The 17,150-nt window shown below is 42.3% G+C and overlaps 1 protein-coding gene across 3 annotated transcripts in view; it reads right to left on the bottom strand.

Moving 5' to 3' along the window:
• The window catches only part of IYD (iodotyrosine deiodinase), a 39,584-nt gene extending 26,009 nt beyond the window's left edge, over positions 1-13,575 (bottom strand). For all 3 annotated transcript variants that reach the window (XM_011988721.1, XM_011988719.1, XM_011988720.1), the window contains exon 1: positions 13,260-13,575. In XM_011988721.1, coding sequence (XP_011844111.1) covers positions 13,260-13,437 — 178 coding nt within the window. In that variant the 5' untranslated portion in view covers positions 13,438-13,575. The remainder of the gene's footprint in view (positions 1-13,259) is intronic.
• Between the last annotated feature and the right edge of the window lie 3,575 nt (positions 13,576-17,150).

Genomic DNA, 17,150 nt, shown 5'->3' with positions numbered 1-17,150 from the left:
GTAGATATTCCTTGCTTGTCTTAGGCTAGTCTTGGGCTTCCAGTTGTTGTTGAGTGTTATCAATTCCTAGAACCTAGGAGGCAAAATATAACAAAATGAGGCCAGTACAGAAAGTAAACCTCAGTATTTCAAATCAGAATGAATTGCTGTGAGTTGGAATTTTTTCAGTGAAATTTGAATCACATAAAGAAAGCTTCACTGAGAAGGCTACCCACAGAGCAAACACTGAAATGTTGGGATCTAATGAGTAGATGGTTCTTTTACACAATAATTCAGTCTTTAATAAGCCTGCCCTAGTATTTTTCAGCCTGATGGGAATGGGTGCAGAGAAGCAATATCACCACAGAAAGCAACTCCTACTTAGATAAGAACAGACCATCAGTCTGCCATCATATTGCTGAAAATGATCAGCACTCACTTTCCTAAAGTAACAAATTTAAGGGCTTTTAAACCATTAAAATGTATGTATGGGCATGTGTTTGTGTTCTACCTGAATCATTATTGTACTACCTAAACTGTGTTTTTAGGAAACTGAATATAATGTTGTTATACATCTTCCTCATTGACAACCTCCCCAAAACCCAATTATATGTGCTTGATATGATGTGTATCACATGCCTTGAGCTGTGTGATGGAAGACAATAACTTGTTACTTTTTCCTTTTAGTAGATACAAATACACTTTGAGGGTTTTTTTTGGGGGAGGGTTTTTTAAAATATTATTATTATTATTTTAGAGACATGGTCTCATTATGTTGTGCGGGCCTCAAACTGCTGGACTCAAGCAATCCTCGCACCTCAGCCTCCCAAAGTGCTGGGATTACAGGCATGAGCCACTGCACCCAACCATAAATCTATTTTGATCTCGTTGATTAGCTGATGCAGCTGTGGTTATGGTTGTTGCAATTGTGGTTATGGCATCTATTAAAGGATTTCCACTTTTAGTAGTGGTTAATTAGAGAATTTTGATGGATGCTGTAAGCTAGAAAAACAAAAACAAACTGAAATGCTTTGTAAAATATATTTTAAAACATTTTCTTATACGCATTGGAATGCTCATCTGTTACCGTAGGGAATGACAGTCAAAGTCTAGCTGAAGGTTAGTACCACAGAGGTAGACCCGTGTTCAAACGCCCAGAGTATTATATATTTTCTAGTTACCAAGAAACAGCTGTGAGGTTGATCTGAGATAAAGGATGATGACAAAAGTCAAAATCCCAGGTCCACCCATGGCTGGGAGTTTGACAGCCCCTACACTTTAAGCTGGGACCCTGAAGGTCTGCAGTCTCACAGTAAGGGGGAATTTAAAATAAACCAGCGCTGATATGTGCTTGCAGCCTAAGACAACATCATCTGAGTGATCCAGGGAACCACAGGCTTTCACCTTAGGTTAAAGTCATCCCAGAGTATTAGTGTCACACCATGTAAGCACAAAAGTGAATTTTCCCTGGAAATAAGTACCAATATCCTAGACCTCACAAAGTTTTTATAAGTAATTTTCCAAAAGAATGACTAGCAAACAATGAAAAATAACAATGTATTTAAGAAAACACAAAGTCATGAATAAGAACCATTAAAAAAATATGAGCATCAGAAACAGACCAACAATGACTTATGATACTGGAGTTATCAGCCACAGGTCATGAAACAACTACGCTCACTATGTCCAAAGAAGTACAAGACACATGACTTTGGTAGAAAAAAAGTGACAGCAAATTTGAAAAAAGAACTAAAAAGATCCTCTAGAAACAAAAATGAAAACAAACTAAATTAAACATTTAATTAATAGGTTTAACATCAAAGTAGGCATAGCTGAAGAGGAAATGAATCAATAGAAAGATAGCTTCTTCTTACCGATCCAAAATGTAACATGGAAAGAGAAAGATAGAAAACATAGGTGAGAATGTAAAAGACATCAGAGGATACAGTGAGAAGGTCTAACCATTTAACTGGAGTCCTGAAAGGAGAAGAGAGAGAGGGAACGGGCCAGAGGCAATATCTGAAAAGGCAATGGCTGAAATTTTTCCAAAATTGTTGAAAAATACAAATCCAAGATTTTAGAACTCAGTATTGTCTAGTAAAATTGGATAGAGGGATACCCTACATGTCTCTACTTAGGTTCTCCAAGAAGTTGACTCTGAGACTGAGTCTAGTGTGTGGAGCGTTTATAGGAAGTATCTTTGGGATTAAAACCTATGGAAGGGAGAGGAAAGAAACAGATTGGGCAGAAGAAGCCAAGCTGCAGTGCAAGTTGAGAGACGGCCTCAACCACAGCAAGGGCTATTTTGAAATTAAAAGTACCCATCAGAGTTGTCTCAGATTAGGCCATAATGGCTGGGTCTTTATACAACCACTGCAATCAGTCATCAGATGTGGGCCATCCTGGGAGAGATGGGATCTCAGGAGAGGTAGCTGTCTACAGCAGAGGCCATCCCTGGAAGAGGCCAACAGTACCCCCAGCAGTAGAGGCAGCAAATCCTTCCCCAAGGGGCGTTCTGTGTGGTACATCGTCAGGCCCTTCACACCACGACTGCAATTCCATGCATGCACCAGAAAAATCCATGCGCATATGTACAAAACTAGTATTAAAATGTTTACAGATATAGTTTATAATAGTCCTAAACTAGAAATAGACCAAATGTTCGTCAACAGTAGAATAAATTGTGATATAGTCATATAATAGAATACTATACAATAGTGAAAATGAATGAGCCTCAGTTACATGCCCAACCTGCTTAGCATTATATTTGACTCTTACAAATATAAAACAGCAAGTCAAAATAATATAAACAGTATAATTTTAATGTTTAGGAATGTTTAGTTGTGTAAGAGTGATGCAACTAAGAAGAAAAGCAAATAAATAATTTCCATAACATTCAAAATAGTAGTTACTTCTGCTGGGGAGAGAAAAGGTTGTGACTAGGGAATGACATATGGGTGTTTATGAAATGTTGGATGTGTATATTTCTTATCCTAAGTGATAATTGTGTAAGGTTTTGCTTAATAACTATTTGTTAAGTTGTTCATCTGTGTTTTATACACTTCTTCAGTAAGTACATTTCACAATTAAGAGTTTTTTCAATGAGAAGAAGGCCATAGGGATTAATTACCAGAGGAATCAAGAATAGGTCAACTGTCCAGAACTTTTAAACAAAACTTCTATAAAAGTACAAAAGATGCTTACATTTTATCAATGCAGCAAAAGTTCAAGTTCAGCAAAAGTAGGTAAAGTCTAGATACAGTGGAAACTTAGATCCTTAGAGATGAATTTCTTGCCATGTTACCATTTTTCTAAGTACAATAGCAAAACCAATATTTTTAAATTCCTGTTTCATATTGAAAATGTCAATGCTTTCAAGAAAGATTTAGAGTTTAAAACAATGAGTAAGAACTTAAAAGTGTAAACAAAACTGGCCATAGGTACTTTTGCCTTCTGAGCAAAGTAGCATCATTTGTGGAAAATAAATTGCTCACTTCCCCTAGCCAAGCTGATGAGGAAAGAAGATAGTGTAAAATTGTAAACCTCTGATGATTTTCCTGTACTGCCACATCCCTGGATTCCATCGACCATGCTTTTTCAGAGCACAGGCATGAGTCTTAGAGGGAGAGGAGCTGAGCATGATCAAGTGAGGGGAACAGAGTTCAGGGAGTGGAGCCCAAAGGGAGACCTACGACAGTGGTTCAAAAGACCTTTAGAAGAAAGAAGGGCTCCCTCACATGCTAACATGCCGTGTGAGAAGTTGGGAAGTGAGGGACCAAAGAAACAAAGAGAAACAAAGGTTGATTTCCACAGATAAATTGGTGTGAGGTGGAAGAAGAAAACACATAGAGGAAATCAGGGGTCCATGGGGCATGAACCTCAGAGCCAGAGGTGACTCCATGGACCCAGGTTCTGTGGGGACTCTCAAATCCTTGAGAGGGAATTGGCCTCCTCAAAGCACGTAGGATTGAGGATTCAGCCTTTTTTAAATCTTATTTTTAGTTTATTTATTTTTTCTAAATAGGATGAGCTCAGCTGACCCCTAGGTTATGTAAGTATTATACATTAGCTAAAAGAACAAAGCATGAAAAAGCAATGCAAGTCCTAAAGTTGATCTGTTTTAAATTAGTGGAACAAAACAACTTTCTTTTTTTAGACATCTGCTCAGGAAATGCCAATAGCAATGATTTTGCAATGGTTGTTGTTGTGGTAGTGGTAGTGGTAGTTGTGATGTTTTAGGGAGAGAAGCGTGGTACAGTGGAATAAAAGTCTCTGGTGCATATGATTAGTTGGGAAAAACAAGTTTTCAGGTTATAATTACACATTTGCAAAACATACTATGTATAATGCAAATTACATTTAGTAAAGCTCTCAAAATCTTCCTGGAAGATGGAAATACACAATTCATTCAACAAGGTTTTTATTGAGCCTTTGATATATATTAGTGAACAAGATAGATGTGACTTTTATACCATAGGGGTGAAGAGGGAAAGCTCCCCCTTCACTCTCTGAAGGTTCACTGAAAACAAATTGACAAAAGACAGATCAATAGGAGAAAAAGCCATACAAAATTATTCTAACATGCATAGCATGGGACAATAGCAAGAGAATGATCACTCAATAACCCAGTGGGGTCCAAATGCTTATACACCCTTCTTTATAGAGGAAGAGGAGATGGGAGGTGTAGGAGTAATGCATTTCAGGGGGAATGAATGGACCCAATGATCAGATGATGTATAGTCAATAATTCCCTTTGGGAATTGAATGGGACCTGAGAACAAACAATGGTTTATGACAAAGTTTGTCTGGGAAACTTAGTGAGGAAACTTCTTTTTATATTTCTCTAGCAGGGACAGTTTGGGCCTGTTTAGAAGAAAGTAGGTATGATGGGGGAGTGGTAATAAACATCTATCAGCTTTCTAACAATCAGTCCTAACGAAATGCCAATATCATCAATGTCACAGTGACAAGCCTGAACTTTATCAAGGTGTCAATAGAGACTTTCAACACCAGTGATACTTTCGACACCGTTTAAGATGAAGTCTGGCAGCCTCTGTAGTTAATAAGTGGCATATAAGCAAATGCATGAAATGCTTCCTTAACTGTTTGAAAGGTAAGTTACTAACTCTTAAGACCCATTCAGCACTTGTAAAAACTAGAAGTGGTCTAAATGCATGACTTGGCAGTTTCTGCAGCTTCTAGAGTCCAAGACAGACTCTCTTAATTAGCAGAAGGAAGCAAACTGTTGCCTCATTATCAGTGCCAGCCATTTGATCAGGGAATGGTCAAACAAATGGTCCTCATCACCTCCTGATGGAATTGTCCTGAGTGCACTCCCAGAAAAGTGTACAGCCGGGCTGCCATTCCTGGAGCCTTTCACAGGGCGGAAGGTGTATACTATGACTGGCGAATGAGACCAGCAGGGCCAGGCTAGGAGCTCAGTGAGCTTCCACTTCTCCCCTTGCCTTGAACTCCTGACTGCTCCTGAGGAATGTGGCCCTCACCCAGAGGCAAGAGAGCAGGCTGTGTAAACTCCTTTGTTTCTCTGCCTTCACTCTAGAGCAGTCAAGCCACCAGGGATTCAAGCTCTAAGGTCCACATAGTGCAAAGCAAATGTGTACTATTATGGCCTGCTTTTTGAATGTAAATCTTGTGCTGCCACACTTGGGGCTTGCTATTGATACCAACAGTAACTTCCCTTGTGTCATTGCACTGGGGGTCTGCAAACAATACCCTAAAATACTGATACTTGGCATTTGATCTGGTGAACTAAAGAAGCACCTCCAGGTCTCCCTCTGACCTGCCTGGTCTCTGGTCTCTCTGATCCTTTTTCCTGAAGCACTGAGAGAGACTCTTCCTGGAATTTCCCAATCTGACTAAGGACATTTCTTTCCAAAAGAAATGTAATTGGGATGGGCCCAGTGGCTCATGCCTATAATCACAGCACTTTGGGAGGCTGAAGTAGGAGGATTACTTGAGCCCAGGAGTTCGAGACCAGCCTGGGCAACATAGAGAGACCTCGTCTTTACAAAAAGTCTAAAAATTAGGCATGATGGTGTGTGCCCATAGTCCTAGCTACTCAAGAGGCTAAGGTGGGAGGATACCTTGAGACCAGGAGTTTGAGGCTTCAGTAAGCTATGATCATGCCACTGCACTCTAGCCTGGGCAACAAAGCAATACCACACATATTAAGAAAAGGAACAAAGAAGATGAAGAAATGTAATTGTCTTAAGACCCCCTGCCTAGGAATCCAGGCAGACAGAGATAATCTGGGGGACTTTACCTGCATAATGAGAAGACTTTTGTTCACAGTGAAGTTCCACCCTCACCTTCCCACTACTTCTCATAAGCTTGAGGAACTTCATCCCAAAGTATTGTTCTTTGGACCCATTCATTTCCCCTGAAAATCATTTACTCCTATGCACCCCCACCATCCCCTCATCCCCTATGGAGAAGGACCCCACTGGGTTATTGGGTAACCATTCTCCTGGGATTTCCCAGTGCTTATACATGTTAAACAAATTTGTATGTCTTTTCTTCTATTAATCTGTCTCTTGTCAGTTCATTTTCAGTGAACTTTCAGAGGGCAGAGGAGAAATTTCTTTTCATATTTCACTAGCAGGAACAGTTTTGGCCCAAACTGTATACTTTTAGTTAGAAGGAAGCAGATATGAAGAGGGAGTGCTAATACACATGATCAGCTTTCTAGCAATCAACCCCTTGGTCCCTACAATTGCTTTAATGCCAAGGAATCCTTTAATTGTGCCATCATTAGGTTTAGCCAGCCAAGTAATTCTAGGTCACTTCTATCTTTTCACATTCAACATGGAGGTGTTTTTCTGGTTGTGTCTCCAAATGCATTGCTTTAGTGTTTTTACAGTTCTACTACACAGTCTTTGCAAATGGGCCACTATTTTCTAATTAAGAAACCAAGGACAATTTGTGTCACATCATCCTTGTTCCCTTCTTGCAATTTTGGGAGCCTTGAGGAGTAATGTTACTAAGGAAGAGGGTGATGTAGATTTTGAAGGTGAGGATGGGAGTCACTTCAGGGCTCAGCACCTGCCCCAACAATGCCTCTTTCCCAGCTGCTTCATCATTGCTCTGCTCTCTACCTGGGCCTCTCAGTCATCCCGCTTCCTGTGAGGCCATCCTCATAGGGCTAACAAGAATTGTAGACAGAAGTACAGTTATAATCAACATTCATCAGGCTGCTTTGACCCACTTCCTTGTTCTGAAAGTCTCATAGCACTAGTAGATACTGACCTTTTGCATTCCCACTGTTCCTATACATAGAATTTCTGACATTAGAATCACAAGGCTTTTGTTTGAGATAGATAAGATCTCTCTATCAGGATCATAAGGTTTTTGTTTTAAAATTACTTAAAATGTTTTTCAAATCATGAATTCCAGTAATAGCTGATGCCAACCAGTTTGAAGACTCCCATGATGAAGTTGAATCAGCATGAGAATACAGATCCTTCATCTCCCTGTCCCATGACTTCACCCTGCACTCTGACCAATCAATGACCGCCACACTTTGACCCACTTCAAAATCCTAAAAAATCCTAGCTCCAAATTCCTCAGGGAAATAGATTTAAGGTTTCCTCCTGCCTCCTAATTCAGTAGCCTTATGATTAAACCTCTTTCTCTGTTGCAACCTGGTGTCTCAATGTATTGACTTGCTGTGTGCATTGAGCAACAGAACTATTAAGGTGACACCTGGCTGCTGTATAGATGGATTATTTCATTAGTAGCACTGAGGTGGGTGGGGACTGAGAAAGCTGAAGGGTGCCCAGACAGAGAAACCTTGAATAGGGCAATGCTATCCTAAAGTCAATGGGGTTCAGAAAATATTACCCCAAAGCATGCCAACTTCAGAGCAAGAAGAGCTTTCTTTCCTGAAGTAGGTCATAAAACCTGGGAAGAATTTTCTGACCCTCCCCTGAGGCAGGTCATATGTCCCCCATGTAAGAGGTGCCCATCCAGAGGAAAGGAGCATCCTCATCTCTGAAGACGTTAGGGACACAGAGAAAAATCTGAACATATAGATACTGCAAAGTGATATGTTTTGGCTGTGTCCCCACCCAAATCTCATCTTGAATTGTAGCTCCCATAATTCCCATGTGTTGTGGGAGGGACCTAGTGGGAAAGAATTGAATCATGGGGGCAGTTTCCCCCATACTGTTCTTGTGGTAGTGAATAAGTCTCAGGAGATCTGAAGGTTTTATAAAGGGAAGCCCCTTTTGCTTGATTCTTATTCCCTCTTTGCCTGCCACCATGTAAGCCAAGCTTTTCACCTTCTACCATGATTGTGAGGCATCTCTAGCCACATAGAACTGTGAGTCCATTAAATCTTTTTCTTTATAAATTACTGAGTCTCAGGTATGTCTTTATCAGCAGTCTGAAAACAGACTAATACACTAAGTTTCCCTAGTTTATTGCCATTAGATCACATTAGACCATAGCCCCTCTGTCCTCTTGTATATCTCCACGACTGTTCACTTTTCACCAAACCTAGCATGAAAACACACAGGTTTAACTGTTCCTTTGGGTCTTCATTTCCCTATGAAGCCTCCTGTATCACATGAAACTTATGCTAAATAAACATTTACACTTTCTGTTAATCTGTCTTTTGTTACAGGGGCCTCAGCCATGAACCTAGATTGGGTAGAGAAAAAGGTATTTTTATCCTTGTCTCCAAAGCAATGGAGTGAAGTTGACAGGATTTGTTCTTCTGAGTCCCTTTATCTCTTTCGGTACCCCAATGTCCTTTGCTGACCTTAACTTTCCCCTAGTAGGAACCCACCCAGACTTGATCTCAAGAACAATATCTTCATTCAAGTCCTTTTCCTTTCCTACTCTTCTCTCATCTAAACTTGCCTGTCTCTTGTTCTAAAAGCTTAAGGTCTTACAGGAGTCTATCAAACCAACCTCTTAAATTAGTCATGTCAAAGTATTAATGTCTGGGTGTGTCCAAGACAAAGCTGATTGTGTTGCTTCCCATAGTAAAAGACAACTATGCTGATCAAGCACAACTTTCTGAGCAGAGTAGAATGCTGACTTAGTATAGAATTTTTGGCAGTGGTGTGCTGGTAAGCCAACTTTTTGCAGGGTGGAAGAGAGAAAGCACTGATTTATAGCACTTGCCAGTATCCATGATGTAAATAATCACACCATGGCCTGACTTCAAGCCACTAATGATTTAACAAAAAAGCTCCTAAATATTTAACAATTGGTCCTTGCTAATCCCCAGAGACTAGCCCTAGTACGCTACTTGATTGGGAAGCATGAAGTTCAGGAACTGGTGGACTTTCAGGGGTGCGAGTGACATATCATTTGTAGGATCAGTGTCATTTGGTTGAGACTCTTGACACTCAGAGGAGCTGGCCCTGGGAATGAGTCCACTCCTGGTTGGCTGACTTTCAGAAGCATGAGGCTGACACTGATTGGTTAGCTTGCCAAGTTTATTCTGAAATGAGTTGTCATTGATTCACTTCTCAGGCTTGGAACCAGTTCTGAAAGCTACTTGTTATTATGGGCACATAACAATCTGTTTCTCAAGTTTGTAGGAACATTTTTGTTCTCAAGTGTTACCCACACGGGATAAAAAAATTAACTCAGGCCTTTCTTAGAAAAGACTGGACAAGATGGGTCACTTATTATTCAGTTAGTGACTTCAATTAGAATAATAGCTTTTGGATGGCCAATGAAGCTAAGTACAGAAGAATCCCCCACTAACATTAAAACAGATTCATCTTAATGAGATGTATTTCTTTTTTCTTCTTTTCCCGTTTCTATGAACTTCTATGATTCTGGGCCTAACTAGAGGATTTGTAGGTAGGATTTTCAATTCATTTTATTGGGACAATCTGAGATTTATTTCTTTGAGATAAACTTTAGCAACTCTTCTTTCTTGGACCCTAACTGTAGACAAACAAGGTATTAACAGGACACCAAGTTTGGCTCGTTTGCAGAGGAAGACTATACTTTACATCTAATAAGCATGGACACACAATGTTCTCTCACCACCCCCCAACCCATCCACCCACACACATGTCTAATAAGCATGGACATTCAATGTTCCCTCACCACCCCCAACCCACCCACACACAATGTCTGATAAGCATGGACACACCATGTTCCTTCACCACTCCCCACCCCCCTGCACACACATACACATGTCTAGTAAGCATGGACACACAATGTTCTATCTCCATCCCCCTACCCCACCCCTACATACAGATGCCAATTCCCTGACCTGTGAACATAGAGTAGGAATTATTTGTGAATCAGAGCTGCAGGAGGTTAGATTGGTACCCATATTTTCCTTAACTCATGCTAGAATGTCCTACAATACTTATTTTACCATTAAGTGTCTTGTTAATATTAAAAATGGCTTGAATCTAGTATCTATTTCCAGTCAACAACACCATCTCCATGTTTCTTAAGTAAAGGAGTCTGTTCTCTTCTCCAGTTAGCTCCTTCTCAATCCCTTCTGGACCTAGAGTAAGATCCCCACGTAGATCATGTCCACCACCCTGTGACTGAGAGCAGGGACTTGGGAGCTGAGAAGCCTGGGTTTAAGCATTGGTTCTCACCAGCCACCTGTGTGACCTTAGCATGCACCACTTATGTAAACAACATAAGAGATGAGGAGTAAATCATTTCATCTTCATGACAATACAATGAAGTAGGCACTATTAGAATCCCCATACAAAAGATCTGTGGACGCCACACTCAGGGCAGTCTTTGCCCCAGCTGCTAAGGAGGACACTAAGGCTGTCCGTTTCATTCCTCTGCATAAAGATAAGAGAAGGATGAGGATGGAAGGGAACAGAGAATGAAGAGACAAAGCACTTTGCAAAAGTAAGTGATCAGGCAGAGAGCCAGAGAATGGCCCTCCAGTTCTGCTCAATGTTCCCAGCCTCCAGACCCAGCCCCAGGACCTGACCCTCAACAGCCTGCCCAAGCTCTCTTGTGTCCTCAGACCTCTTGGGTCTTCAAATCCAGTGGCCTTTCCTCAATGCACACTCTTTCTGGTCTCTCATTTAATGTTTGTCCCTGCTGGTTATCTCCTGCCTCCTCCATTCTAGGTCATTCTCCCAGGGGAGAGGCAGCCCATCAAACAGCTATATGTCTGGACCCTACAGCCAGACTGCTTGGGTCCTGACTCTGCAATCACCTTCCTAGGCTTACCCTATTGGAGCCTCAGTTTCCTTATCTATAATATTGGGATTCTAATAGTGCCTACCTATTCGAATCATTGTACTGTCACGAAGATGAAACTATTTACTACACATAAAATATGACTCTGATTGCATACAGTAAGTGCTATTAATATATAAGGGCTTGTTACTGTTATGATCCCAGAGCTCCCTTTCCCACAGCTTCTCCCTTTCTCTAGTACATTTCTCTTCCATAGTTCCTCTTAACTGCACGTGTCCCCCAAGTTCTATCCTCACCCTTCTCTCTAGCAATGCTCTCTTTGTGGATTCATTAGTTGCCCAGGTTCCAAGTATCTTCCCCATACTGGTGACTCTCCAGTCAGTATCTGTGGCCTGGGCCCCTAACCTAGACCGCTCTCTCTCTCCCTTTTCTGCTCAGGTGTGTCACTGTCATCTGAAATAAAACATGTCCTTGATGGAACTCAACATCTTCCCCTTTAAGCTGGATCCTCGTTCCCTCACCCACTTATAATAGCTTCCAGCTTCCAAGTCTCCCTCTCTCCACCTTTTCCCAATATCCAATTTATTAGCAAACCCTGTTGCTCTTCCATTAACTTCACTCTGATCCACCCCTTCCACTGCATTCCCACTGCCCCCACCATCCGGGCCATCCTTACCAGCACAAACCATTACCCAGCTTCACAGCAGATGTCCCCTGGATTAAAAGTGCTTCTCTGCTGGGTAGAACTGATGTTCTGAGTGGAAGAGCTTTCAATGTAGGAGAGCAAGAGGCAGCCCTGCTGAGGGGCTAGACTCCTGTGCAGTGCATTCAGCACTACAGGCTCCTAGCACTGAGGGCCAGCTGGACACCCTGTGCCCCAGAACTGAGATTAGGACACACACTCACGCACACATGCTCTCACAAACACACGCATACACACACACACTCATGCATGCTCACACACATTAATGCACGCACACATATACATGCACATGCACACTCACACTCATCCACACTCTCATGTACACACACTCACACATGCACATTAATGAACACCCACATGCACACTCACACACACGCACACACACATACACTCTTATGCACACACACACACTACATGCACACATACATGCACATTCATGAACACACACACACTCACACACACTCACATGTCCAGATAGACTCTGTTTGGGGATAGGGGCATCATTAGCCCAGCTGAAGATCACAGAGCCTCTTCCAAATCAAACCCATCCCAGACAAAGCTTCTCAAACACTGATGGCTCAAGCCTCTTCCACAGTCTCTCTCTTCATACCTGCCTCCTTCATCACCTCTTCTTCTCAAGGTGGCCGTAACCCTCCCACCCTCAATTCTCCACTTCCATTCTTACCCCTTCCCTCCGCCCTCGATTCTCCACTTCCTCTGTTACCCCCACCCCAGGCCTCCCGGTGCTCCTGCTTCTTCTGCCCCTTGTTGCCTGACAGGCCTCCCAGCACTTGCTATTTGTACCCTATTCATCCTCCCAACCCAGTTTGTCCTTTCCCTGACTGCACTGTCAAACTCCCAGGCCTGCTCTAAACACCTTAGAATCAGTTCCACCGGGTCTGTCTGTTACTCTCTCTGATTCTCGTGTATCACCTTGGCAGCTGAATTGGACATTCAGTGTGTTGAGGACAAAGGCCACCCCAGTCCTTCATTTCCAGGGCCTGGCACAGGGAAAGGTGGCAGCCTCCTAGGTGATGACACTTGGTAGATTTCAAAGTTCCTGATCAAAACCTGGCCACTTAGACCCTGCCCACTGCCAACCTGGGATGAATCCCTGCAGAAAGATTTTAACAACCAGAATAGAATTGGAGCCAGGGAAAACTTTAGCCTCTCAACAGTGTTTTCACTGAGTATCCAAAATAAAAAAGGGTTGGTCCCAGCAGGTGACAAGCTCATCACTGGGGATAGATGATCTGTCTGTGCCAGGCATTGATTCATTAGCAGAATAGAGGTTGATGCTAAAGCTGGCCTGTGTGTGTTTATTCCTCTCCATAAGCCCTGGCATTGACTCACACTCATCATCAACACATACGACAGCGAAGCTAAGCAGCATAGCTGGTATATTTACCTTCTTCTGCTTGGTGCAGGTCACTGCTGTCTTTTAAGTCTTCATCCACCCAGGGGCGAGCCTCAGCCATGGCTCTAGGCTCCCCCTTCTTTTTCTCCATGTGTCTATCAGCATTTTTAAAGATCCACACAACCAAAATGCAGAGAATGGCTACCAAGATGGGAGTCAGGAAAAACATGGCCTGGAGTCTGATGCCACAAGCATGCACACTTCCTACACCGGTTTTAAAACACAGAGACAGGAGTGGAGAATGTCAGGAGATGGAAGGAATGCAGAGAGAGGTGTGCCAGGGAAGGAACAAAGTGCAGAACTCTTCAACTCTATGAGGACTTTGCAAAGGAGCAAAGATCACAGTCACATGTGTGGGGTGTTGTGGCTTTGGTCATGCACCAGTGCATTCACTTTTTAAAAGTAGGTACTCTATCAATATATTCTTAGACAACAATTGCCAGAATCTGAGTAAGAACTTCCATGTGCTAGATCTAGCTCGATCACCTGAAGAACTTTTTTTTTTTTAATAGATTTCTGCACACCAACTCAGATCTGCTGGAATAAAATATTCAGGAAAGAGGTTTGGCACCATGCATTTTAAATGGCATGTTTGTGAAAACAGCCCTACGGTTTTGATTTTTTTTTTTTTTATGATACCTGAGTTAATATATGGAGTAAAGAGAATATCATGTTTTGCATCAGAGAAAGACTTTGATCCAGGAAAAGTGACACAAAAAATTAAAGTGACCACTTGATTATTTATGTAATAAATTCAGTAAGGCTTTTCATTTGTTTGTCTGTCTGTTTTAGCAAGTGCCTTAGTCAGTTATGGCTGAAATAACAAAAATACTATGGACCAGGTGGCTTAAACAATAGAAATTTATTTCTCCGCCAGGTGTGGTGGCTCATGCCTGTAATCCCGGCACTTTGGGAGACTGAGAGGGGTGGATCACTTCAGGTCAGGAGTTCGAGACCAGCCTGGCCAATATGATGAAACCTTATCTCTACTAAAAATATAAAAATTAGCTGGGCATGGTGGCACATGCCTGCAATCTCAGCTACTCAGGAGGCTGAGGCAGGAAAATAACTTGAATCCAGGAGGTGGAGGTTGCAGTGAGCCGAGATTGTGCCATTGCACTGTAGCCTGGGCCACAAGAGTGAAACTCCCTCACAAAAAAAAAGAAAGAAAGAAATTTATTTATCATAGTTCTGGAGGTTGAGAAGTCCAAAATTAAGGTGCTGGCAAATCAGCTCCTAGTGAGGGCTCCCCTCTTGATTTGCCAACAGGTACCTTCTTGCTGTAACCTCACATGGTGGATGGTGGAAATAGACCATCTCTCTCATCTTTTTTCTTATAAGACCACTAATCTCATTAATGAGGGCTCCACTCTCATCACCTGTTCACCTCCCAAAGGCCCAATCTCCAAATACCATTGTATTGGGGGTTAAGGCTCCAACATATGAATTTTGCCAAGACATATTCAGTCTTTAGCATCAAGGTGCAAAAGTATGTATAACATGATGCCATTTGAATAAAACAGAGTGGAAAATATGATACATTTATACAAGCTTATATATGTATTTCCTGGAAGAGTATACTCTAAACTTTAAAGAGTGGTTATATCAGGAATTCTCCTTATTAATTTTGCAATTTCTTGGGAGTCTATATTATTTCAAAATAAGGAGTTAAAAAAAACAGTGGTTACTTGTTTTGGAGGGAGTGTGGAAACTGGATAGATGGGGGACAAGGGTGAGAGAATTTCTACTGAATACTATTCCATAATTTCAGAATTTTGAGCTGTTGTAAATATATTATCTATTTAATAAATTGAATATGTGTTATTTATTTGAATAGTCATTTTGATGGTTTTATTGTATCATATATTGTAATACTCCTTTTTGTGATAGACAGCTGTTTTTTAAAATGTATGTCATCCTGGTTCTCCAACTCCAGAGAACTCTGTAAAAGATAATAAGCAAAGTTTATTATGGAAGCACTGGCCTCCACAGACCACTGAATTTGGTGGTGCTGCCTGCCATGCCGACAGCTTCTGTACAGGAAAGTGCCCTCCCCTGTGCCTGCTGAAAGGGTGTCAGAGGGGACATGTCCAGTCCATGTGATCCAACCCCACACAGGCAGCTGAAAATGGCAGAGCCTGTGTTGGGGCCCAGCTTCTCTTTACATCCCACTGAAAACACAGACTAAAGGAACCACTCCATAGCAAGAGAAGAGCAGAACAAATGTGCAGAGAGAAGCAAGGTCTGTGAGGCAGCAACACCTCACAGCCCAGGGGAAAGACAAGGTGAGGGGCCACGGGTGGCAACTGCCTCTGCTCCTAGGAGGTCCCAGGCCTGGCTTGGTTTCAACCCATGTGTCTCCTTACCACTGAAGAATCAGAAAGATCCTCTATGCCTGTAACTACAAAAGCACAATTCATATCAGTGTCAGGAACGGGATTAAGCCCAGGAAAAATGGGGTGGTGGAAATTGGTTACAGTGCACTGGTGGGTGAAATCTGGGAGGCACCCCCATCTCAGAAGGGAATACCAACAGCTATGGCATGCAGCAGCTGGCCGGCTAATTAGAGTATTGCCTGAGTCTCTTGGATTTCAGACCACGTGCCCAGCAGAATGAGTCTGCAGGGGATTCTGAAGCCATTGAGAGCCCCAGAGGAGCAGAAACATAAGGACAACCATGCCCGAGGGTGGATTTCTATCATGTTTGGTGACTCACAATGGGAAAGAAAAGATTCTTGCTCTCAATTGCTTGGTTCAAGACAGAGAAGAAAAGCAAAGTGACCATGCATTCCTTCATTCATTCATTCACTCATTTATTCAACATATATTTTTTGGGGATCCATGCAAAAGGCATTGCATTTGGGGCCAGACATAGACCAGAGGGCAGTAGGGGCTGCACATGCCTCATGGAGCCCAGAGCCACAGAGAGACAAGCAGATCGAATCTCACATACTAAGGCCACATTCCAACTTCCCAATGAGCTGCTAGGGAGCTGACTGGAGCATGACTGGGCTGAGTTGGTGAAATCAGAGGCTTCCCAGAGGAAGGAATGGCTGAGTTGAGGTTGGAGCTGTGAGTGGGAATCAGTCATGGGGGAGGAGAGAGCCTTCCAGGCAGAGGTCACGGTGTGCAGCAGGATAATTGAGGAATCTGAGAGACTGAGGGGTTGAGGAGGAATTACTTAATTACTTAGGTGCACCAAACCAGTCGGATTAACATCCAAAGGACTGAGCTCCGAACAAAGAGTCAAGCTACCTTTTAAGCATTTTGTGGGGTGGGGGAAGATTTGTGCAGGGGGAAGCATATTACAGAAGTGAGAAACAAAGAGAGTTATTCAATTAAGACATGCATTACATTATTTCTTACTTTTCAAGGAACAACACGTTTTATGACTTGAGTTTATCTGTCTAGTGACCTTGCAGCTGCACAGCTAGAGAAACAGGGTCTTCACAATGCCCAGGAGAGGGAGAGATAAGACTCACTAGCCTCAGAAAAACAGGCAGTCAATTTTTAAAGGACTTCAGCTCTTTCTCTTCCTCAGGGGGAATTGGTTTTTCTTACATACAACTGAGCTTTTGCTTACATATTTTAAAATTTCTTTTAATTCCTGTTCCAGGTGTGGGCAAAGACCTATGCCTTGGAAGGAACAGGTACCTGTAGAGAGGATTGACAGGAGCTGAGGATTTCAGGAGGGCGTAAACAGGGGATGCAGGGAGCCAGAGAAGTAGGAAAGTGCCAGATGAGGCAGGTCTCTGTAGGTCATGCTGGTAAATGTTTTCTTCACCCTAAATGGAATGTGGGGAGGAAACAGTGACAGGTTGAGAACTGGGGACACATCAAGCACACACCACGTGGTACCAGGTTCCCTTCTTAGCACTTACGC

The sequence above is a fragment of the Mandrillus leucophaeus genome, unplaced genomic scaffold (genome assembly GCF_000951045.1).
Source record: "Mandrillus leucophaeus isolate KB7577 unplaced genomic scaffold, Mleu.le_1.0 Scaffold337, whole genome shotgun sequence".
NCBI lineage: Eukaryota > Metazoa > Chordata > Mammalia > Primates > Cercopithecidae > Mandrillus > Mandrillus leucophaeus.
This window is presented reverse-complemented; position numbering and strand designations above follow the sequence as displayed.